Raw genomic sequence first — 24,122 nt, 5'->3', positions numbered from 1 at the left:
CAGATAAAGTACAAACCATATACACACAAAGTATCAAAACACAGAAACCTCTGTACATATGTTTTCTCCAAGGTTTAAATTTTACACCTTTCCCTCCTGACTTTCAAGGCAATGGCCACTTTTCCATTATCATGGCCTTGAACCCCAGAGATATTTGCTCAAAATTTATATAAAAGTTCCTCCTAGCCTGCTGGTTTTTGGCTCACCATTTTTAACATTTATAACTCATATCAAGGAAGACAAGGATAAAATAAGATCTAATTAAATCCACATTTGCTGTAGTTTTAAATACATTCTAAATTCATAAATAAATAAGTTCTAAATTTATCTATTATTAGTTCCCTTGCCTCTACTTTACTAGTGACTACAACTGATATATTCCCAATGGTAATCAGTTTCCCTGGGAAATAAGGCAAGACTTAAGCACAACAGAGGCATAGTAGATATTCAGTAGAAAAATGTATTCAAAGATAAGTATCCTGCCTATTTCAAAAGGAATATCAATCTCCTCAAAGAGTGGGATTGACAGCCTTGGGTATTCCTTGCTTTAAATTACTAAATCTGCTCTGATCACAATTAACCTTGCATAAACATCAGTTGCTCCTCCAGCTCTTTTTTTTAGTAGAAATAAAAAATCCTCCATAATGTTTTACTTCTGGACATGCACTTTTCCTTTCGTCAGAAAAGAACACTTGCTGTTATCAAACAATATAGTATATTTAGATTAGGTTAACATAATAACAGATTAGAAAGATATGCTTAACAAAATTAAAGAAAATTATCTGAAAATGTCCCCACCCCCTGTATTTAAAAAAAATAAGTTTATTTCCCCCATTATTTTTAAGAAAATGGTAGCAAACTCTTTCCCACTTGTTGCAAATTGGAAGGTGCTAGAAATTTTCAGTCCCAGAAAACACTATGTATCATTAAAACCAACATTATTTTATGTACTTACCATGGACTGTAGATACCAAGAGAATTGTGAAGAACAGCAGCAACTGTGATGACCACATGACTATGGCCCAAAATATAAGGTTACTTCAACAGTGGAAGTTTTCAGAAGAAAAATATAAAGATTTATCTCTGATGGTAATCCTCTCAGGGATATTCAATTTAATCGCAATTCAGTGAAGCAGGCGGAGAACACAATAAACTAGCTCTAAAACCAGCACCTTCGACAAATGTCCAAAACTCAAAACCTAGAAACAAAAATAAAAGTTACAATTAATTTAAAAAGTGAATGTTGCTATTCAGCTCAATATAACCACTGTAACATTTGATTTAAAACTGTATCAAGAAGTCAAGAGCATATTTGGACATTTTGTCCTTATTTTGTTTTTATAATCAAAACAAGAAACATGACAAAGTCAAACAGTACTGTGCTGCTTTCATCATATATATGACTATACTGTATGTTCCAAAGAATCTTGACATTATGGGTTTAAATACATGTGATTTGTTGGAATTACTACAGCTCTTTGGCTGAAAGAGATTTGAGAACAGCCAGGAATGAGAGAGAATAAGTACTTGGGAATAGGGTGAGGGAGTAATTAATTTAGGTATATGTAAATCACTTTCTGAAGTGATTATATTAAAATATCTTGAGGTAAATTCAGATTCTTAGCAACTATCAATATATTATGCTAATGAGATAAGCTTTAGGGGGATCTTTAAACAGTCAATTCAAAATTGTATCAGTATGGACCAATATTAAATGTCAATTTTTAAACAGCCATCAGATTAAAACAGTACTTTTGTTACCACCTTTTTTATTCTGCAGCTTTTTATTTCATTGTCTCTCAGACAGCTATTACAATCAGCTACAAATTTATTTTAGCTTATTTTTTATTCAACTATTATGGCATATGCCATTGTAAATCCAGACAGAGGTTATCGGCAGCAGGATGACTTCATCAGAAAGATCAAGTGAGCATTACAATGTTCCACCCTTATGTACAGTGCATTCAGAAAGTATTCAGACCAGTCACTTTCGTCAGTTTCGTTATGCTGCTGCCTGATTCTACAGTGGTTGAAATTCAGTGATGTCAAATTGTTAGAATATATGCCATGTCATGAGGTCTGTGCCATTTTGTACTTTTGTCATGACATCACACTCAAGTTGTATAGGGCTGTTTGGCCCATAATGCATGTTTGTTACTAGCCTCCCTTATGGGGGTACCAATATTCAGAAAATTTGAAAAGCGCTGTGTTTTTCTCCTTTTCCTGATTTTATACCAGTAATTTTTATATAGAACACTGATGTTACATTTTTCAATACTGCCTCGATGAAGACATACAGCTGTGATTTTTTGTGGTTTTTGATAGTTGACAACCACACCAGAATAAACCTGTGCAAAAATATCACTAGCATTCTTAAAAAATATGTACTTGATTTCAATAATTTCAAAGGACAGACATGATAAGTGAATGGGCAATAAAACAACAACAATATCAAAAGCAACAAAACGCAGCATGAATAACCAATCAAGTCAGTCCCGATCCCTGGTGACTGCATTCTTGGGAGCTGTTTGCCCTTACCTGCTTCCTAGGGCTGGCAAGAAGGACTGGCCAAAGGTCTCCTAGCTAGCTTTGTACCTAAGGTGTGATGAGAACCGGGTGCCTCAGTTTCTAGACTGTTGCCTTAACCGCTACACTAAATTATCTCTCCTCCTAAACCTTTATCTACTTTTTATTCAGCACCTACGGACAGTGAACTGTAATGCAAATCTACACTCAACCCTTGGTAGTTGATGTTTATTTTAAAAAATACACTACATATCACTTTTTTAAAAAGTGTCGTAATCAAGCTGGCTCGGCACACAAGTATTTGCCTTCTCCTACGACTTTGGAATCCTTGATGAAGGTTATAAAATATTCCAAAAGAAAGAGAACTTGTGCAGCTAGAAGTAGAAACTTTAATTTAAAAAATAGCTGTGAAACATTTTAAATTACTATTATGACAATATTCTGGCATAAAGTCCTACATAAATTTGGCTGTGACAGCAAAATGAATCCTACAAAAACTAGGCCTTGATGTTATGTCAAGAAAAGAATTGCTTTCTTCTCTTGTCACTTTTGTTCATAATATCTGTAACAGCTTTGAAATAAAAAGTCAAAAAACCAGAGAAAATTATTCCCCATGTGGGAATCTCATATTCAGATAAAAGATCAACAGCATAGACACAAATCAATTTTCCCAGATAGAAAATATCACTGCAGACTAAGTAGAAGAGACATGTTCAGGATGGAAAGGTATAATATTAGATTAGAAAAACTTTTAAGTTGTGAAACTATGTTTTCCCGGCAAGGCTGCCCCAGGTTTCCCAAACTCAGGATTTTATAAGAAAGAAATGTTGATCCAACATCTCTAATCCAACAGAGCTTCAAATTTCTCTTTCATGAAAATGGAAACTTCTCATTTTCTTCCAAAATATGATGCAGATCAATGGGATAGTTTTAAGACCACACATAATAGGAAGGCAATTTACAATAAGGAACTGATTAAATTTTTTTCCAAATGTTGGAATAAGCTTTTCACCTTTTTCTAATTTGGTCCATTTTAAACTATGAAAGAGAAAGAGCTGTCTGCACACTATCCTTGATTAAAAATAAATTATAGTCTCCAACACTGCAGCCAAGATTCTCATCTATTATCTGATCTCTTTACATAATGGGATCTTCTGAGAAAAATGTTATTTGATGACTTTACATCCAAATATCCCGAGAAGAAAAACCAGAAAAGGAAGCTATAATTTTTAAATAACCTGAATAAAGAAATAAATGGGTGGTGCACAAAAATGTATTATATTAATCATGGCAATATAATAATGTTCACGGCTAACAATCTTCCTGGGTAATTATCAGCTTTTTAATCACAATATCTGGGAAAAATCATATGCTTACAATAAGAAAATTAAAATGTTTGGAGCCATTGGGAAACTTGGAGGACTATTTAAATGTTAAAATAGTTGCTGAATCTGCTTTAGGCTTTTGGGAATCATCCTAAAATGTCAGTATTTGCTTTGTGTTTATTTCTAAGAAATGTAATTTCTTAGGAAATGTAATTGACTTCTATCATAAAGCTGCAAGACCAATTCACCTATTGTTTTATAATTTGGTATGCTTCTTACAAGGGGCACTTCAACATTTGCCATGAATAACCAACAAAGAATAGAGAAAGATTAATTCAGCTTCCTTACATTTGGAAAAACGTTTAAAACTTTACATTTTTTTAAAAAAAATTAGGCAATCTGCATTGTTCTAGGTGTATTGTACTTGACCATCATTCCTCTGTATTTTAAGATTTTTTAAAAAAAGTTCTACCTTTTTGCAGTTTTCCACTATGATATAGTTAAGATGTATTTTGGAATGAGCCCTGTGTCAAGGTGAGTTTCCGACTTGTTCCAATTTGCAGCAAACTATTTTCCAAGCCAAACCTTGGTGTAAATACCTTCTCTCTACAAGTAATGCCAGCTACTTTCAAATGCCTGGTAGTTCTATGCTTTCCCTCCCATAAGGTGACCAACTTTTTTACAGTGAAAAGGAGGACAAAACACGTTCTATTGTCCAAAATGCTAAGTTGACCAACTTTTTTACAATGAAAAGGAGGACAAATAAATTGGAAAAAATATATCGTAAATAAAAGAAATATTTTATTCATTGCAACAATAATACACTAAAATATGATATATGCATAATAAAAACATTTGCAACATTTTATATTGTAATTGTGCTTACATGCCTGTTAATTATTATTTAAATGAGTACTTTTCCATTGAATTAATATTTTTTGTCAATGTATTATCTTCTAACAATATATTGGAAATATCTGAACAAGAAATATCCTTCATATTGAATTTTACAGCAAGTGCTGCAGCTAGAGTATCAACATTCAATCTCGATTTCTCACTTGTCGAAAAATCATTGCCAACTGAAAAAAACTCTTTCAACTGCTGCATTAGTTCCAGGGCAGCACAACGTAAATTGAACAAGTATAAATAAATGTTCACATGGAATATGTTCATTTTTGAAATGGCTGAAAATATCCACCCACCTTTTATCAATTTCAACATGTTGATTTTCCCATTGTATTAATTTTTCAGAATTTAAATATACATTCAGTCTTATAATTTCTTCAAAGAGACAATTGTCGTCTATTTTAATGTCTAGCATTTCTTTAGATAAAAATTCAACACAAGATTCAATATCTGTTCAATATACTTGCGATGAAGTAAAAAAAACACCATTAAAAACTGTTTAATAAAATATGTCACATAACGCGCAACAGATTAGCCTTCAAATATCAAAAAGGAGGACATGTAGGAGGACACTTTTCGAGGGAGGACGGAACTTACAAAAGAAGGACTGTCCTCCCTAAAGGAGGACGGTTGGTCACCTTACCTCCCAACCAGCCATTCCCAGTATAGGTTTTATTTTAGTCCTGTACATTTTATCTTATGTAAACCTCTGAAAAAGTCATTTTAGTTGTCTCCAAGTTTTTTAGCAAATGTAGTTTTTATAATCCTTGAAGTTAAGCCTATCTACTCTTTTTATCCTTTTTATTTTTCTACTGTTTTATAATCCATAGCAAAGTGATAGCAAACCATCCTTTGAAGTAATAATAAACCCATGCTTTCATTCTAGGGATAATATACTGTATCTTATGTATAGGCAGATCACACTGGTATTGAAAAACTGTAGAAGTGCAAAAACTGAAAAGGAGATATTAAAAATAATGAAGCCCACTGGTTTATCCATTCATTCATAAGTTAATCAAACCCTTGAAAAGTTTGAAAGCATTTATACACTTATCTGGCAATAAGATTAATTGAAAGTAATATTTGTTTCTGTGCCTACAGATGAAAGATTGGGCAAAAAGTGGCATATGATTAGGACTGGGCACCTTTTACTCTGTCTCAGTGTGAGAAACCTGTTCCCTCTGTTATGCCCTAACACTAGCAACTTCAGGCTGGTGCAGACATACCCTCTTCTATGTAGTGCCTAGGCACTCCCTTCCAGGGACATTCTGTTGTGTGGTATCAGAAAGTATAATTCCCTGAAACAAGCCCCGCATGAAATACCCTGTATGCCATCAGCCCACAAAAGATCTATTCCACAGGATTCTTTCAAAGCAGCAATGCTTTAGAGTTGTGTGGACAAGCTTACCCCTCCTTTGCCCCATGTGTGGATTGAGGATTTCAAAAGAGCACTGAACCAGAGGTCAAAAGTAACTTAGTTGTTTGATGAGCATGTTCTGGATGATAGTTAGTTTTCTTTTATACAAAGCCCATCAGAATGAAAGCCTATAGGGGAACAAATTCCCTATACCACTAAAAGGATTTCACCACAGAACTTTCCTGGAGATTCAAGATAGACTTTTAAACTTCTGAAAAATCTGTCCTTTTTAACAAAATAAAATTAGGGTTAAGTATTAAGGTAATAAATATAGGGAAAGCCGCTTTCTATGTCTATGAAATCTGGGCAAGCAAGGCATCTTGGATGTCAGAATTTGCCACAGAAGAAAGGATGAATGGTTCAGTTATGTGTTTCTGCTTTAAAAAAGACTGCTCTTTTTTTAAAAAAAAGGCAGACTTTTATGATTCAACAGGGTGAAAGAAGTGGATTAACAGGAGGAAGGAAGAGAAGATGGTTTAACATAAAAGAAGAAAATAGATATTGGCTGTTTAGTTTAAACCAAGTTATCTGATTTCTGTTCAGAGTACAAAGCTTAGTAGGTGGGGGAGAGTGTGCTGCTTGTTTAATTTATTTTCATATCCATTTGTATTTAGTTACATAATAGCTCAGAAATAATATGTAATGGGTAAGGTAGGGTAGAATAGAATGGAATGGAATAGAATAGATACAAAAAGCCTATTATCCTATATTTTTTCAGGGGAGAAGACAGAGGAAAGAGGGCAGCAAAACAAAAGATAATATGATTCACAGCATTCAGACGGGAAAAATCTGGTGAAGAATTTGGTTTAGTGTTTTCTTATTTCTTCACTCTTATCTAGTGGTCACACCAAGTTTGCAGCTAGCTCTGGCAACTTGTACTCAAAAATATATTTTATTCATATTTCTTTCTTCCCCCTTCCAAGTGAATATGCGTTATCACTCACCAACTGATGCCCTGATTCATTTAAAAAAAATGAAATAAAGTTTTAGTATAGCTAAACCTGTATGTAAACGTCTTGATAGCTTCTTATTGATTCTTGTACTCTCTCATCCTGCTTTCTCCCCCCCTTTTTAATCTATTTTAAAATTTTAGATTGCCTAGGTTTGTTTTATATGATATAAAACAAACCTAGGCAACCAACAAATACAAAAATAAAACATACAATTAAACATCTTGTGTTGCCATAACTCCATCCTCTCAAAAACACTTCCTTCCCATTCTGCCGAACACCCTCAAACTGCACAATGTTGCATTTTGGACCAGTTGAAATTTCTAAATGACCAACCCCAGGTAGTACTGCAGTAGTCCAAATAAGAAATAGACATCAGTAGGGCTTCTCAGTCCAAGTACAGGAGCATTTGTACAAAAGATAAATTTGTCAAAGCCGTACCCCTTCCAACCACAGATGCTCTCTGTTCCTCTAGCAGGAGTCACGACTCCCAAAAAAGTATGTTGCAGGTTAGTAGCTATTAAAAGTAGTAAATACTTCGCCACTTTGAGATGTAGGTGAAAATTCCAAGAATTCCAAGAGACTGTAATCAGCAGGTCAGCTAGTAATTATCATGGCTGAGTGAGGACTTGATCATGGATGTAATAAATTTTAGTTCAGCACTTTTAATCACTAAATTTCCTTGGATTTTAAAGCTAAATGCATACAGGTACCTATTGCCTCCAAATCATACTGTGTCTAAAATACTACTGGAACAGTGATATTGTCTAGTATTCTTTGCAAATAACACAACAGATGCACACAGAGAACAGGCTTTTGTCTCTCAAAATTGATGTTACTTATTGCTTAAGTGTAAAATAAAAAAGCTTTAAAAAGACCAGAAAATTTGAGCTTAACTTTCCATATGCTGTACAACCTACAGCTGATTTCTTATTCTTATACTATACATTCGTTTTAATCATTATGGTTTATTCTTATTTTCTTAAACATTCTTCCCATTGTTTGTATTCCTTTCCATTAAGTTGTGTCTGATTCTTAGAGATTGCTTGGACAAGTCCCAGTTTTCTTGGTATGGTTTTTCAGAAGTGATTTGCTATTGCCTTCTTCCTAGGGTTGGGAAAAAGTAACATTTTTGTAATATGAAGAAAAGTATACATTTTTGAATTTAGTGCCAAAACCCCAATATACTATTATAAATACTAAAAAAGAAAAAGAAAGAAGAAACTAAAATAGTATATAAGCATCTTATTTCAGACTCCTCCTCCTCCTCCTCCTCCTCCTCCTCCTCCTCCTCCTCCTCCTCCTCTTCCTCCTCTTCTTCTTCTTGCTATAAATCTATTTCTTATCATTCTATCTTTATTTACAATTATACCTTTATTTTGGTCAACATTCACTTCATTCTCTCCAAGGGTCTACATTAAACAATGTTGATCTTCTCCCCCTTTTCCTTCCACAATCTCTTACTTTAAAACAATAATTTCAGTCCTTTCAAGTGCCTGAAAGTTCCAAGCCTCTCACCAAGCTCCATGCTACTCTTTGAGTCTTTTTCTGACTTGGCTCCGCTGATATCAATCAAGATCTCTTGTGCTCACCACCACTCATAGACTGCATTGGGTGACTGGATGTCATGCAAACAGGAGGGTTGGCCTTGAAATGGGGAAGGAGATGTGGTCATTTTTCTCTCAGCACTGTATTTCTCCCTTCCACTGGGAAGTATCCTGATGCCCACCAGCAGTTTTTGATTGGCTCCCATCATTCCCAGAATCAAGCAGGATGACCAATTGCACTTCCAATATCTAGAGATTTACAGGTACATGCATCTAGGAATATTATCTCTGTGTGGCTGGGTGCCTAAAGCACCTTCTACATATAAAACTGGTGCCAGAAAAGAAAATCAAAAATTGATATAGGGCAACAGAATGTCTAAATTCATGTGTTGCATTAAGCCATAATTTATTCAACAAGCCACACTATACAGTATTTGAGGACTTCACACATTATATTATAAAGAACAGAATAAAGTCCATGAGTAGGTGTATTCATAAATAAAGTCAGAAAAAATAACAACTGTAGAACATGGCATATTATGTGAATTACATTTCTTTAATTATATGTGATATAATTTGAATTTATGTGACATTTGAAGGAAAAGAATCCACAGCAGTATCAAAATAAGTATGATGACTTTTTTTATTATAATGTTCATGATGTTTATTGTAATGGTGAATAACCATTATCACACTGGAAGTAATGATTGAAAAATAATTATTTCTGTGTCAATTGTTCACTCCTATGCAGTTTATTCAGAAGTAATTTCAATCGAATTCAATTATTTTACTCCTAATAATTATACATAGAGTTGTAGACATATTTTGTTGGAGGTCATTATTAGCATAGCATATGTTTACTGCAGAAATATTTTTAAACAGGTAAATGAAATCCTTTCAGGTAATAAGCGGAAATCAGATGTGTATAGTTCAGATTTCAAAACAACTAAGGAGTCAAGCATTACCTTCTAAATATAAAAGAAAAGACATCATAAAACGGCAACCCAAATGCAAATTACAAGGTTAGTTAAGCAAATACAAAAATACTCTTTGCTACTGCTCAGGAGTATTGTTTTTTCTTTCTTTCTCTCCATCTCCCGCCCTCGCCATTCCACTCTAAGTTACCGAGAGAGCATTTGCCTGAGAGCACCTGATAAAAAGCAAGGCAGAAATCAATAACACATTTATAAATGAAACTCATTCCCACCTATTTGCCTAATTAACACCAGCATACTTGCTAATGAAGTACTTTACAATAGCCACTTATGAAAACTGAGTGACAGATTGGCAAGTTGTTTGCTTCAGGCAATAGGTACTTTTCCAAGACTTGCATTCACAGACTTAAATTTGTCCCATGTAGTGTGCATATTAAATATTTGGATCTATACAATCCACAAAATTTCAAAAGTATTTAATTCAGTTCCTTTCATTCCTATTTAGAAATTCTTTTGCATCACTAGGAAAGTTTGAAGATGCAACGTATTTCTCATTAATACTAACAAAGACGTCAATGTTTTTTCTTTATTGAATGATTGTATGATATCTGTGTGAGTGTCCATGATAAATCTTTATCTTTAATCCAATATATTTTTCAAGACCTGTAAGTAAATGGAGGTTTTAATGCAACCCTGTTTTCTCAGTTGTAAATGCCATAATTTTTAATGTTTACTCCACAAGGATTGAGTTATTAGACAGAAATTCCAAAAATATACTCCACTGACTGTCACCCCCCCCCCCCACAAATCAATTACAGTGAAAATAGCATTTGCTTTTCTTAACAGAGGATATGATGGTGAACTGCAGAATTAGAAGTTTAAGAAAGAATAATGGAATAGAAAAAAAGAAATAACATTCCATAAACTAATATTCCTCTCTTCTTCCCAGAAGAACATTTCAAACTTATACATCAAATACACGTAGGCATATTTCGTTAGCTCAGTAATGAGCAAGTGTGTATTAAGGCATAGGGAGATGTACTTTTCATTTGCTGCTTTCATCCTGCAAATCCAATATGAGTATCATTTGGAGAAGACCTTATATGTTGTTCTTTTATACACTATCTGAAGGCAGCAATTTCAAAGCTTTAGAAAAAGCATTAAGATAAAATGGAGTGACAAGACAGAGAATTATCATATTTAAATAACTGCTACTACCTTCTAAATTTCCTTTTCAAGAATAATTGCCAAGGCCTCACTTTTTCAGTATAATCCTGGATTTGAATAAGGCTTATTTTATTTTATTTATTTCTTAGATTTTTAGACCGCCCCTCTCCCAGAAAGGGACTCTTCATGATTGCAAAGACTGAGTAAACTGTCTGGTTTACACAAAAATAAGTCTCAGTGTATTCAGTGGAGCCAACTCCCAGAAATATGTGCATTTATTTCAGTTACCCTTGATTTTAGACAAAAGGCAGAGAAGTGGCATTCAGTTAATGTAAGTAATGCTCCCTTTTCCTCCATCTCCAGACAAGGTTGAGAGGTGAAGAAGCAATAAAATATATTACACAAAAGTTCACAAACATAGTGAAAAGGTTTTTTTTTTAAAAAAAATATTTTCATCATGGGTATTTCACTAAAGAAAGGTAGACTGGTTCTCTTTTTTTTGGTAAAGGTTGTTGGTGTGATGTGTTTGCCTTCAAATTATTGTTGATGTCTGGTGACAAGGTTTTTTTGGCAAGGAAGGAGGTGCATATACATTCTTGTATCGGACTTTGGGATAATAGAGGAATGGACCTTGGAGGTCTTCTAGTCCAGCTCCCTGCTCAGGCAGGAAACCCCTTATCATTTCAGAAAAAGGTTGTCCAATCTCTTCTTAAAAACATCCAGTATTGGAGCATTCACAACTTCTGGTGGCAAGTTGTTCCATTGATGAATTGTTCTAACTGCCAGGAAATTTCTCTTTAGTTCTAGGTTGCCTTTCTCCTTGATTAGTTTTCATCCATTGCATTTTTTCCTGCCCTCAGGTGCTTTGGAAAATTCCCTCTTCTTTATGGCAACCCCTTAGATATTGGAACACTGCTATCATGTCACTCCTAGTCCTTCTTTTGATTAAACTAGAATAATGATAGGAAATTGAGTCTACATCTGCCTGTTTTCAGTTTCTTTCATTCATTTGTTTATTCATTCATTTATATTTAGGAACCATTGCCCATCTCACTCATTTGTTTCTCTTCTTAGTAGCACCATCAGAAAAACAATGGTGGCCTGGATTTTTATTTTCCTGAAGCTTCATGGATCACATGCTTTGAGTGGGTTGGTGGAAAAACTTAAAGTTTCCTCATGCTTGCAACTTACAGAACCATAGCACTGGACTGAGCATTCCAACCATCAAATCCAACTCCCTGTTCAGTGCAAGAATGTAAATATAAGTATTGAGGGCAAACAGTCGTCCCGACTCTACTTTAATATGAAGAGGAAGCCATCTGTCATACTACTCTTACAGTTATTGTTGTCTCCCCCCCCCAATTCAATTGGAATCTGTTGTCTGTAACCTGAGTCCATTATTCCACACCCTGAAGTCTACATAGAGCCAGAAGAGGCTTTGACTTTCTTCGATGTGATTTTTCCCCAGACATTTGAAGAGTGATATCATATTCTCCTGCAGTCTTGTCTTCTCAAGGTCAAACATTTTCCTTTTATTCTCTTCTGCATAGGACGACATTTCTAGTCTGTGGATTATCCTTGCTGTCATTCTCTGAACTAGTTTCTCTGAATTCCTCAAATTGTGGGTTCAAAAACCAGATACAGAGCTCAGCAAAGCAAAATAAATTGGTCTAACCAAAGCAAATAAAGGATAACTGCTTCTCATTAATTATAAATTCTGCCATAGGTGTAACTTATGGGTCTATTGTGGTATAGAAGTTAAATGCTACCATAGGAGAAAGGAGACCCAATCCTTTTTTAGGCATAAAGAAAGTAGGGTAACTTTGGGCCAATCTTTCCCCTTTGCCCAAATTGGTTTTAGATTCTGGCAGTGTGGGGAGGGGGGCTACTGAGTAATTCTCATATTAAGCCTACGAGCCAAATTTTTAGATATAAAAATGGGACTTATTTGGAAAAAGAGAAATATAAGGGGAAAAAATAAGGAACACAAATTTCCAAAGAAAATCACCACAATCAGCCTTGCTAAGTAAGTTATTATTATGTTTTTGAAATGAAACTTGGAATTCACCACACGTTCAACGTTCACTGCAAAGATGATAGTTACAAAGTGATTATCTAGGCCTCCTAATTTGACCTCTTTGTCTCTCTTTGTCTTTTTTTTTTCCTAAGACAACTTTACACTGCAACCCTGATCCTTAAGAAGAAGTGCAATCCACCTTGAACAGGTGTGCCTTCCATATCCTGAATTTCAGTACCCAGAATCTGAAACTACATTTGTCCACCTTTAACACTAGTTCATTCTCCCACATGCAGGAGATATTCAGAGGCAATCAACCTCAGTAGCTCACAGGAAAGATCCGCATCATTGAGTATCATCATCACATTCATGGCAACTATTTCACTTAACTACTAACAATATGGGAGACACTTTCCAGAATATTTCCCAGAAGTTGTGGATGCATCAAAAACTCCAATTTTCCGCTAGTAGACATGTGAAAGGAATTACTGCAATGTGGCAATTTGGACCTCTACTATGGCAAGACCTCCAAAAAAATATCACACTGAATGGTAACCGAAGCGATCCAGCAGTATTAACAGGACCACATTCCCACTTCCTCTGTTATCTCTCAACATAGACCATCCATTAGAACAACTAGACTTCCTCCACTGTAAATCCAGATTTAAAACTAGGTTGAAAAGAATTTAGATAATCCATCCATTCAATTCAAGACTGCAAACGGCACAGCATGGAGGGGTTTGGTGTAAGGATCTTGAGCCCTTTGGAATGCATAAGATATAATGGTTCAATTTTTTTGCATTTTGATGTTCGAATGAGATTAAATGGCAACATGGATGGTTTAAGCCTGGTAGAAAAATGTAGCCTTCCTCTGCTAACCTCTCTCTTCAAGTTCCACTTCCATCTGTTTAAAACACACACACACACACACACACACACACACACCCCAAATGTTGCACTATTTTCTCTTTATCAGTAGAGGGAGATATAAGCCAAAAGACATAGAGGGAGGGTGATAAAGAGAGAAAGATTCAATATAGCTACTGATTAAAATAACAGCCCTCTGATAATTATCAGGCTTCTGATAATTTTAATTTTACTATTATAGAAATATGGAAATAATAACATAATTTAAATTAAAACAGTAAAATGAAATATGACCCTGGCCAATGTTGCTTTATGAGCTTCAGCATATCACACAGAATTTGTACATGTCAAACAGAATGTGTAACTCCTTGACCTAAAAATTGGGAGTGGCAGGCCACTACTTTCTTCATCACATTGCATATATAAAAATGTTTCAAATTGGCAGTGGGCTCTTCAGCAATGGCTTCGCTACTGCCTCTTTGCAAAGCAGTATGAATAAACTCTTGTCTGCAAGAAATTACTTGAATCAGTAGATGATCGCTGGCAGCACAGAGCCTTGGGGGGGGGGTTTCTTTATATTTAGTTTTGGGGAAGGCTTCCATTTATCAGTAATAGTTCAGATAGATCCAAGAGCTTCTCTAATTCCTTGGAGATAAACTATTTAACGGTCTTAGACAGATTTTAATAACTACTAAAGTTACAGTATTATTAAAATAATATAAATACAATACAATACAAACAGATTTCATTTATGAAACTTTTCATAGCTAATGTATTTGAGTGCTACCAGAACTAATAAAGATCAGGTCATTGTTCTGATTATCTAACAGGATTCTTTTGGTGATTCTTCATGGATGGAATCAAGGAACAGCCCCAGCTTCTCTTCTACACCATTCTAATCAATGGATCGTATATGGATCCAATGGATCATACTTAATCAGATTCAGTCTTGGACCTGCACCATAACTGCTGTGCTGCCCTGCTCCCTCCCATCTCTGTCACTCACACATACACACAGTGCAAGTTCTAAAGGTATTTATTCAACCCCCCCCCCAAAGGTCCTCAGAAAGTACCCACATTCGGATTCGGAGCTCAGCATGGCAAGAGCCGTTGGGTAAAACGAGTCTAACAGGCACACAGGAAGTCCAGGGAAACAATTCACATGTCAAATACGTCAGGACACATGGCAGGAACACATAAGGCATGGGACAGGGCACGTTGCTCCACCAACGCTCAAGTCCTTGGGGCAGGATAAAGTAGGCGATGCTAGTGCAGCCCTTCACGAGGAGTGAGGTTGTCTCCTCATGTGCAGTCTAGCTCAACGGCATTGAGCCTGTCTTCTCTCTGCCCTACATGTCCTTGGATTGGGAGGAGATGTGGACTTCCATGAAGCCTCCTGGCCAACTCACTACAGCTGTGGCTTGCCTTGCTCAACATCAGCCTGTCATTTGTCTGATCAGGCTGAGGCTGCATCCCTCAGGTTAACACTCAAATCAATGATACTTGCTTAAGCTTACACTTCATCATGCATAATTGTTTTATATAGCAAGGGATGCAAGGTACAATGGAAGGGATAATGGAAGAATTGCCATGTCAAGTACCAAAAACATCAGCTGTTACTTATACTTATAAACTGGGTACCAAGGTCTTCTGGTACTTAACATGGTAACTCCTAAGCATCAAGAATGGCCAGCCAGATTTTTTAAAAAACTTCACCCAACTCTATTTAAAATCTATCATGTTCCGGGGATTACTTTATCTAATGTTGCCTTTACCTGAATAGAAAGGAATATGTTGTAATAGTAAAATTCTTATTAAGTATTGATCTACTCATGGCAAGTTTTTCACTTCTATGTCTTTCATATATGAACTTTCCTTTTCAAAACAAATAGCAAATTGAGACTATAACCTGCCCAAAGCTTCTGAAAGTATTAATTTGAAGCCCATGAAAGTCACAACATTTTGATTCACCTATTTGAGTGCAAAAGCCTTAGAGCTTCTTCCACACCTCTGGGATTGCCAATGTAGGCTATTTGTGTCAGAGCAGGGCTGTCAAATTTGGGGGGGGGGCAGGCCAGATGATTTAGAGAAGGGGGAAAAGTCCCCATATGTCACATGACTCCACCATGAGTTTGACACCCCTGTGTTAGAGGAAGTAAAAGTAGGAATAGTTGTAATTAATGGTCCCATTTCTCTTAACATTATTTCTTCCTCTACTTCTCATGAAGTGAAAGTTTCTCTCAATTTGGCAAAGTTTCTATTGAATCTCCTCATTGGAATAGATCTTGGAATTAAAACAAGGATCTGGTTTGAAGCACTGTTGAATTAGGAACTTACAAAAGAGCCTTACAAAATACTTTGCAAGTAAATGGCTCTTCTGTTGTCTCTGGGATAATCCTGGAATTGTATATTATTGCAGACAACTGTAGTTCCATATATGGAGATTGAGAAGATGAGTTAAGCAGAGTGATGGATTCTCAGAATGACCTTTATCACCTCACTAAACCACCTGCCTATCAAAACTCTTTTGAGGTGGGAAGACTAGCATTACATTTAACTTCATTCATTTTCTCACATCTTAGTTTCTTGAACATGGCCAGCTGGGAGTCTTATCTTTATTTCCTCTTGGGTTAGCAGAATGTGACACTTTTATTCTAGTTCTGTCAACATAAGTTGGAGTTCAGTTGGGCATTCTATATAAGGCTTCAAGGCTCGCCAATATAGCGCGTGCGCTTGGGTCAAACCATTGTGTGTTAACATTGTCATTCTACCTCTTTATTATACAGATGTATTTCTTGTAAAAATGTATTATTCTTAAGCTTGTAAAAGAAAAACCAAAAAGCCCTAGATTGTTAAATTTTCTGTAGATCCCTAATGTACCAAGTCACACTTTCAAAAACACACTAATTCCAAGAGATAAATACACCCACCCACACATACATTTACAACACACACACACACACACACACACAAATATCAAAAGACAATGTTCAAAGCAATGATTTAGATGAGGGAATAAATGGGGAACTCATCAAATTTGACACCAAGCTGGCAGGAATAGCCAACACTCCAGAAGATAGGCTTAAGATACAGAAGGATCTTGACAAACTTGAACATTGGGCACTATCTAATAAAATGAAATTCAATGGTGAAAAGACTAAGGTTCTACATTTAGGCAAGAAAAACAAAATGCACAGGTACAGTATAGATGATACCTTGCTCAGTAGTAGTAACTGTGAAAGGGATCTTGGAATCCTAGTGGACAACCATTTAAATATGAGCCAGCAGTGTGCAGCAGCTGCCAAAAAAGCCAACACAGTTGTAGGCTGCATAAATAAGAGGGATAGAATCAAGATCACGTGAAGTGTTAATACCACTTTATAATGCCTTGGTAAGGCCACACTTGGAATACTGCATTCAGTTCTGGTTGCCACAATGTAAAAAAGATGTGGAGACTCTAGAAAGAGTGCAGAGAAGAGCAACAAAGATGATTAGGGGACTGGAGACTAAAACATATGAAGAACGGTTGCAGGAACTAGGTATGTCTAGCTTAAGAGAAAGAAGGACTAGGGGAAACATGATAGCAGTGTTCCAATATCTCAGGGGTTGCCACAAAGAAGAGGGAGTCAAACTATTCTCCAAGGCATCTGAGGGTAGAACAAGAAGCAATGGGTGGAAACTAATCAAGTAGAGAAGCAACTTAGAACTGAGGAGAAATTTCCTGACAGTTAGAACAATTAATCACTGGAACAGCTTGCCTCCAGAAGTTGTGAATGCCCCAACACTGGAAGTCTTTAAGAAGATGTTGGATAGCCATCTGTCTGAAACGGTATAGGGTTTCCTGCCTAGGCAGGGAGTTGGACTAGAAGACCTCCAAGGTCCCTTCCAACTCTACTATTGTATTGTATTATTATTGCATACAATTATTTTTTTAAAAAAAATAAGATTGCAAAAATAACCTTTTAAAACACCAACATTTACAATTTTGAATCGGCCATAAAGTTTCAAAGGAGAGTAATTATTGTTACAGCTGCAAACTAGAGGGGGGATGGTGGGGACGTCAAAAAATGGGTGAAACCACCCCTCTCCTAAAAAAAGCCCTTAACAACTTTTTCTGATCCAGATAACTGTTAATATGTTCCTTCTCCCCAGAGATTCCTCCAGCTATTTAATTAAAAAAAATTGAACTACTACTGCTAAGCATTTTCTCAACATACTTCTAAGTTTCATAAAGAAATGGAGCTGGAATAAAGCCAGAAAAAATGTTTTATGGCTTCAGGCTTTTGAATACCTTCCCAATATTCTGGCAGCAAATAGAAAATAGAAGGTTTAATGTGATACTGAGCATTTCTTTCTTTGGCTACCTTTTTGGGATGGAAGGAACATTGCCATACCATTTTCCTGTGGTCAAAAAAAGTATTTGACTCTTACTAAACCCAACTCTTGATGCTTCTGAGCTTTTTGAAGGATTGCCGTATTTTTTGGAGTATAAGACACACCTTTTTTCCCTCAAAAAAGAGGCTGAAAATCTGGGTGCATCTTATACATCGAATACAGCATTTTTTGCCTCCCGAAGCCCCACCCCCTTCACCAAAATGGCTGTGCATACCCTTATGGAGACTTTCAGAGAGTTCCTGGGGGCTGGGGAGGGCAAAGATGAGCGGAAAATGGGCCATTTTTTGCACCCCCAGCCCCCAGCAGCACTCTATAAGTCTCCATAAGGCTATACATGCAATTTCTTTGACAAAAAAACGAGCCCGTTTTTGCGAAAAACAGGCCATTTTTTGCTCGTTTTTGTCCCCCCAGGAGTACTCTGCAAGCCCCCCACCAAGCTATTCATGCCTTTTTTTTTTGAAGGTTTGCAAAAACTTTTTTTCCCTTTTGGAAAGCTCTTTAACTGTTTGATGAGAATTACGTTGATCAAGTGCTGTGCCAGCAGAAACACCTACCTATCTACTGTATTTCTCTCTCTCCCTCTCTCTCCCTTTATCTACCTACCAATCTAACTACTCTCTCCCTCTCTCTCCCTTTATCTACCTACTGTATGTATGTGTATGTGTGTGTGTGTGTGTGTGTGTGTGTGTGTATGTATGTGTATATATATATATATATATATATATATATATATATATATATATATATATATATACACACACACACACACACACACACACACATATAGATAGATAGATAGATATACACATATATAGATATATATATGTGTGTATATATATATACACACACACACACACACACACACACACACATATATATACCTACCTATCTAACTACTCTCTCTCTCTCCCTACCTACCTACTGCATTTCTCTCTCTTTCTCTCCCTCTCTATCCCTCTATCTACCTGCTAACTTTTTTTTAAATTTGCCTCTTCAAAACCTTGGTGCGTCTTATACTCCTGTACGTCTTATACTCTGAAAAATACGGTATTTATTTATCTATCTATCAATCATTACATTTCTTTGAATGATCACCTACTGTATGACTCCATTCACATAGGCAACACATTTCTGTAGATCCCATTCAGAGCTGTCGAAAAAGTCTTGTCTTATGCACATACCAAGTGACCTAGGTGCAGCACCCACTGAATATTTTCAGTTTCTAAGTTCAACACAATACATCTGAGGAATAGTGAGATCATATGAGATCAAGCAAGGTAGAAGGGACAGTTGTGTGGATTCATGGATGACTGTTCAGTGAACTGCAGTTATAGGTTGGTCACCAATTCTTTGTCACTATCTCTGTGATTTGCGCAACTAGTAGAGTAGCAACCTTCTTACCTAGAAGATGTGATAATAAAGTGACACCTCATCAGGAACCAATATTCTGCCTATAATACTGAATGAAGATGGAAAACTGAGCCTGTGTGTTTGTGCAGTGTAACTCATGTAGGGGAATATACTCAGTGAGGACAGCTGGTGCTCTTATGAAATGCAGGCCGAGTAGAATAGCAGCTCATAGCAAAGCTTTTGTATGACTGTGTTTCCAAGTATGTAAGCTTGGTTCATAACATTTGATTAGCTTTCTGTAAATTTGTTATAGCATTTCAGTAAGTAATTGCTTGTCCGTTAATTGGGAGCTACTACTTTCTAATTTATTAATTCTGGTTTGAATTAATCAGCATACACTTAAAGCATATCTCTCCAAATTGCCATTCTTTTATATCTACAATAATATTTTTAGTCATTCGTTTCAAATAAAACATTACCCTTTCATCTTCTTCGTCGGTAGATGAAGGAGAAGATAGTGTTGCTGCCACCACTGCTGTGCCGTGATGGACACTGCTTCTCAGTTTTGGATTTTCCTCTTTTTGAAGACATCTAGACAACCTGTAAGCTATTTCCTAATAAAATCAATAAAAACAAAAGTTAGTCACCTGCTTATCAATTTAAATCCACAATTCTTTAGAAGAAAATAAAGCAAAAAAATCAACAGAGGCAGTTAATTATGCAGACATTTTGCCCAACTATCCAATTCACTCTATTCATGCAATTTAGAGTATTTGAAGGCCGAAATTAATGTTACATAGAAACCATATGGAAGTTTGTCTCAACAATTGTTTTTGTTATTGTTTTTAATAGAAATCCATTTTAGTTCTAATTAGAGGGCTTATATCAGGGGTGGGTTCCTGCCAGTTCTAACCTCTTCTATAAAAGAGGTTCCACAAATCTACAGTGCCGTTTAGAACCTGTTCCAGCTCCCTCCCCCCGCCCATCCGTACATCATCAAGATGAAGAGCGAGAGGAGGAATTCTGGGAGTTGAAGTCCACAAGTCTTAAAGCTGTCAAGTTTGAACACCCCTGGGTTTTTTTTCTAAAGGGTTAGGGGTATAAGGGTCTTGTAACTTGACAGCTTTAAGACTTGCGTGCTTCAAATGCCAGAGTTTCTGAACCAACATTTTGGTTACTAAGCAAGAGCGTTAAGTGAGTTTCATCACATTTTATAAGTTGGCCACACCCACCCAGTCACATGGCCAGCAAGCCACTCCCACCCGGTCACATGGCCAGCAAGCCACTCCCACAAAGCAGGCCACACCTACAGAAAAGGTTCTAAAAAAATTTGGAACCCACCACTGGCTTATATATACAAACAATTGGATTTTCTTTCAGATATAGATTCCCCATCTCTCAGTCCCACCACCAGAGAACACTCTGAAATAAAAACTAGGTGCAACATTCACACAGTTTTGCTTTGTGTGTATTTCTTCTGCAAAAGAAAGGGGAGATAAATAGGCAACCATCCTTTGCCCTGATTAGATGCCTCCATTTTCTTCAACAATGTATAACAGAAGTAAAACTCATAGTTTTTTCCTCTTTCATTCAAATGCCATTACAAGTAGTCCTCGGCTTTTGACCATTCATTTAGATCAGGGGTGTCAAATTTGCAGCCTGCGGGTCAGATTTGTCACGTGCTGGCCATGCCCACCCCGTTTAGCAAAGGGGGAAAAAAAGTTGTGATACATCATATGATGACATGACGTTGCAACCTTGACATCCCTGATTTAGAGACTTTGCGAAGTTAGGACAGCACTGAAAAAAATGACTTACAACCAGCACAGTGTCCCTGCAGTCACATGATCACTATTTGCAACCTTCCCAGATAGTTGCCAACAAGCAAAGTCAATGGGGAAGCCAGCATGGAATGTTACAAGTTGCAATCATGTGATGTCTCACTTAACGACCATATGGCCCACCTAACAACTACAAGAAAAAGATGGCAAAATTGGATGCCTCACGTAATGACCACACTGCTTAATGATGAATTTTCCAGTTCTTATTGTGATTGTAAGTTGAGAAATACCTGTAGATCTATATTGGTTCTGAAAAACCTCCAACAATGTCTATCTCAATTAAACAACTGAGAATGGAGAGACTGAGTGTATTCTTTCATGCTTTTAATACAGATAAGACATACTGCATCTCAATTGCAACATTTGTTTTACTCTCTCCCACTCAGACTTAAAGGATGCAGTCTACCATATCTGGTAGATCTTTTAATCTACCAGGGAATCTTTTCAGGGGTTACATGGGGTTATAATGAGAATCAAAGGAGCATAAGATTTATTCAGCAAGTTTATTTTTTGGTTATGTGGTATTAGACTTTAATGCTGAATTTTAACCTATAGAAGTGGAATTTGTAGCAACAGGGACAGTGAAGGAATATATAAACACTACACAAAGTAGAATATAAGCCACTTCACCAAACTTTAGCATGTATTTAAGAAGTTTCCATAAAGGTTAGTTGATTATAGTGTTTGACTGTTAAGCAAGATTTTATATGCATACTCTATCATATAATTTTATATCAGGCACTAAGTGTGTGTGTGTGTGGGTGTGTATGTGTAATTTCATATGATATGGAGAAAGTAACCTGGCAGATTAGAGGTTGAGTAAACAGACTTCTTATTCTGCTGCCCTACATTCCCGTTATGTTTGATTTTGAGGCTCTCCTGGATGTTGCCTTTAGGGGGCTTTAATTCATGCCAAGTCCACCTCATCAGGGTTTCGAGATCATTGCAAGACATAGACAGGTAAACAGTTTTGATTTTGTGTTTCTATTCTGCAATATGGCATGGTCAATTAGAACGGTACTTTACAAAGCCTGATGAATCCACCTAGTTCGTAAGTGCTCTACTATTTTTTAAAAATCTTTTTTTTTTTAAAGTGAGTTTTTGTTGCAGCCTAAGCTATGTGTCAGATTGAGCTAGTTCAGACAGTGGACATGAGTTTTCTAAGTGGCCTCTCTAAATGAACAGAATTTCATTTTATTTCATCTCCTAGAAACCTAGAAGCAATGAAATAAGAGGAACAGCAGAATACTATAGCACAAGCAGCAGAATACTGAAAAAAAAAGAACAATGGTTGTAAGTAAATAATTTTTTATCAAGCCTATGCTAGAGATGATGACAACAGCAAAATATTTTTGCTACCACTGCTGCATCCTACAGTATCCTACAATCTACAATTGAATTGTTCTGGGAAGTCGGGGGCCTGTGCTATCAATGCCACCCAAAAGATAATGTAATAACTCATAGACAGACTTGACAATGATTGCAATGATGTGCGATCATGTTAGAGTTACCTCTTAATGACCACATAGATTTTTTTCTCTGAAAGAATGACCTACTGTAAGGTAAAACTCATCATACCCAGATATGGCATTCAGCCAGTTCTGACAAGTTCTGGAGAACCGGTAGCGGAAATTTTGAGTAGTTTGGAGAACCGGCAAATAGGCTGGCTCCGCCCCTGCTGCCTCCCAGCTGATCTTCTTTTGTTGCCCTGAACAGGAGAATGGAGCTGGAAAGCAGGTTAGTGGGGTGGGAAGGGGATGAGGATTTTGCAGTATGTGTCCCCTGCCTTGCCCACAAAGCCACATCACACCACACCCACCAAGCCATGCCCACAGAACCGGTAGTATATTTTTTTGAATCCTACTACTAATGATACCCCTAATATTGTATTGTTAACTCTTAGTGCATTATTGGTTAGTTATTTCATGTATTATTAACTGTTTAGCTTGTCTAATCCACTTTTTAAGTGAAGCTAACCCTACATATGGAGTGACCAAATATCTTCTCTGTGTTTTATAACTGTGCAATAGTTTAATTGGATATGTTGCTTTATTGTTCTATTGTTTTTCCCTTTTCCAATAAAGAATTGTTGCATCAAACTATTTTTCTTTTTTACTGCAAAGGCTGGTCAAAGAGGATAATAAAGATTTCCACTCTTTGGTCAGAATTGACAGTGTAAAAAAAAAACTTGAGAATTTTTGTCATATTTACTAGACAAGAGGTAGCTTTAGGTTAACTAACACTAAAAAGCTTGAGAAAGTATGGTGCAGCATCCTTACTTGTATGCTTTTCAGTTCAGAATGATGGTAGATATTTCTTACTGCATTTCTATTGGGGAAATGGAATGACTACATTATGGAAGTTTACCTGTATTCCTCAAGAAATGATAATGGAGCCAGGAGTAATAAACTATATATAGTTAAGGGACATGTCAAAATATCAGTCAATGACAGGAAGGAAGGAAGGAAGGAAGGAAGGAAGGAAGGAAGGAAGGAAGGAAGGACGGAAGGAAGGAAGGAAGGAAGTTGTAAATAAATGCATCAATTAGTGTGACCTTATTTGTTATTTATCCTTTGAAAGGATCGTGCACTTTTATTAGCCATACAATAAATTAACAAATAAATGCTCTTTATTATCCAAATTACATTGCTTTTCTCTTTAACATGAGACAAAATAAAGTTATTTTGTAAAGGAAATATTAATTCTGCAGTTTCTACAATACTAATGGTGAAGGAGATTAAGAAAAAAAAGGAATTTATGAACATATAAATGGACACCTGAAATATAAAAATTATCCATGATAATACAGTAGTGATTGAATAAATACTCAGATAGGCAACAATTTCAGCAATAATGGTTTCCAAAGAAAATTGTCTTCT

The 24,122-nt window shown here is 36.2% G+C and overlaps 1 protein-coding gene across 1 annotated transcript in view; it reads right to left on the bottom strand.

Annotated features, from left to right (window-relative positions):
* ADGRL3 (adhesion G protein-coupled receptor L3) overlaps positions 1-24,122 on the bottom strand; it is a 586,346-nt gene that overhangs the window by 355,653 nt on the left and 206,571 nt on the right. The window contains exons 3-4 of the mRNA XM_081943236.1: positions 19,882-20,016; positions 956-1,199 (exon numbers count right to left, since the gene is read on the bottom strand). Of these exons, the coding sequence (XP_081799362.1) occupies positions 956-1,013 (58 nt within the window). The 5' untranslated portion in view covers positions 1,014-1,199; positions 19,882-20,016. The remainder of the gene's footprint in view (positions 1-955; positions 1,200-19,881; positions 20,017-24,122) is intronic.

The sequence above is a fragment of the Natrix helvetica genome (genome assembly GCF_964273705.1).
Source record: "Natrix helvetica genome assembly, chromosome: 2".
NCBI lineage: Eukaryota > Metazoa > Chordata > Lepidosauria > Squamata > Natricidae > Natrix > Natrix helvetica.
Note: the sequence above shows the minus strand (reverse complement) of the source record. Positions and strands in the feature narration are given on the sequence as shown.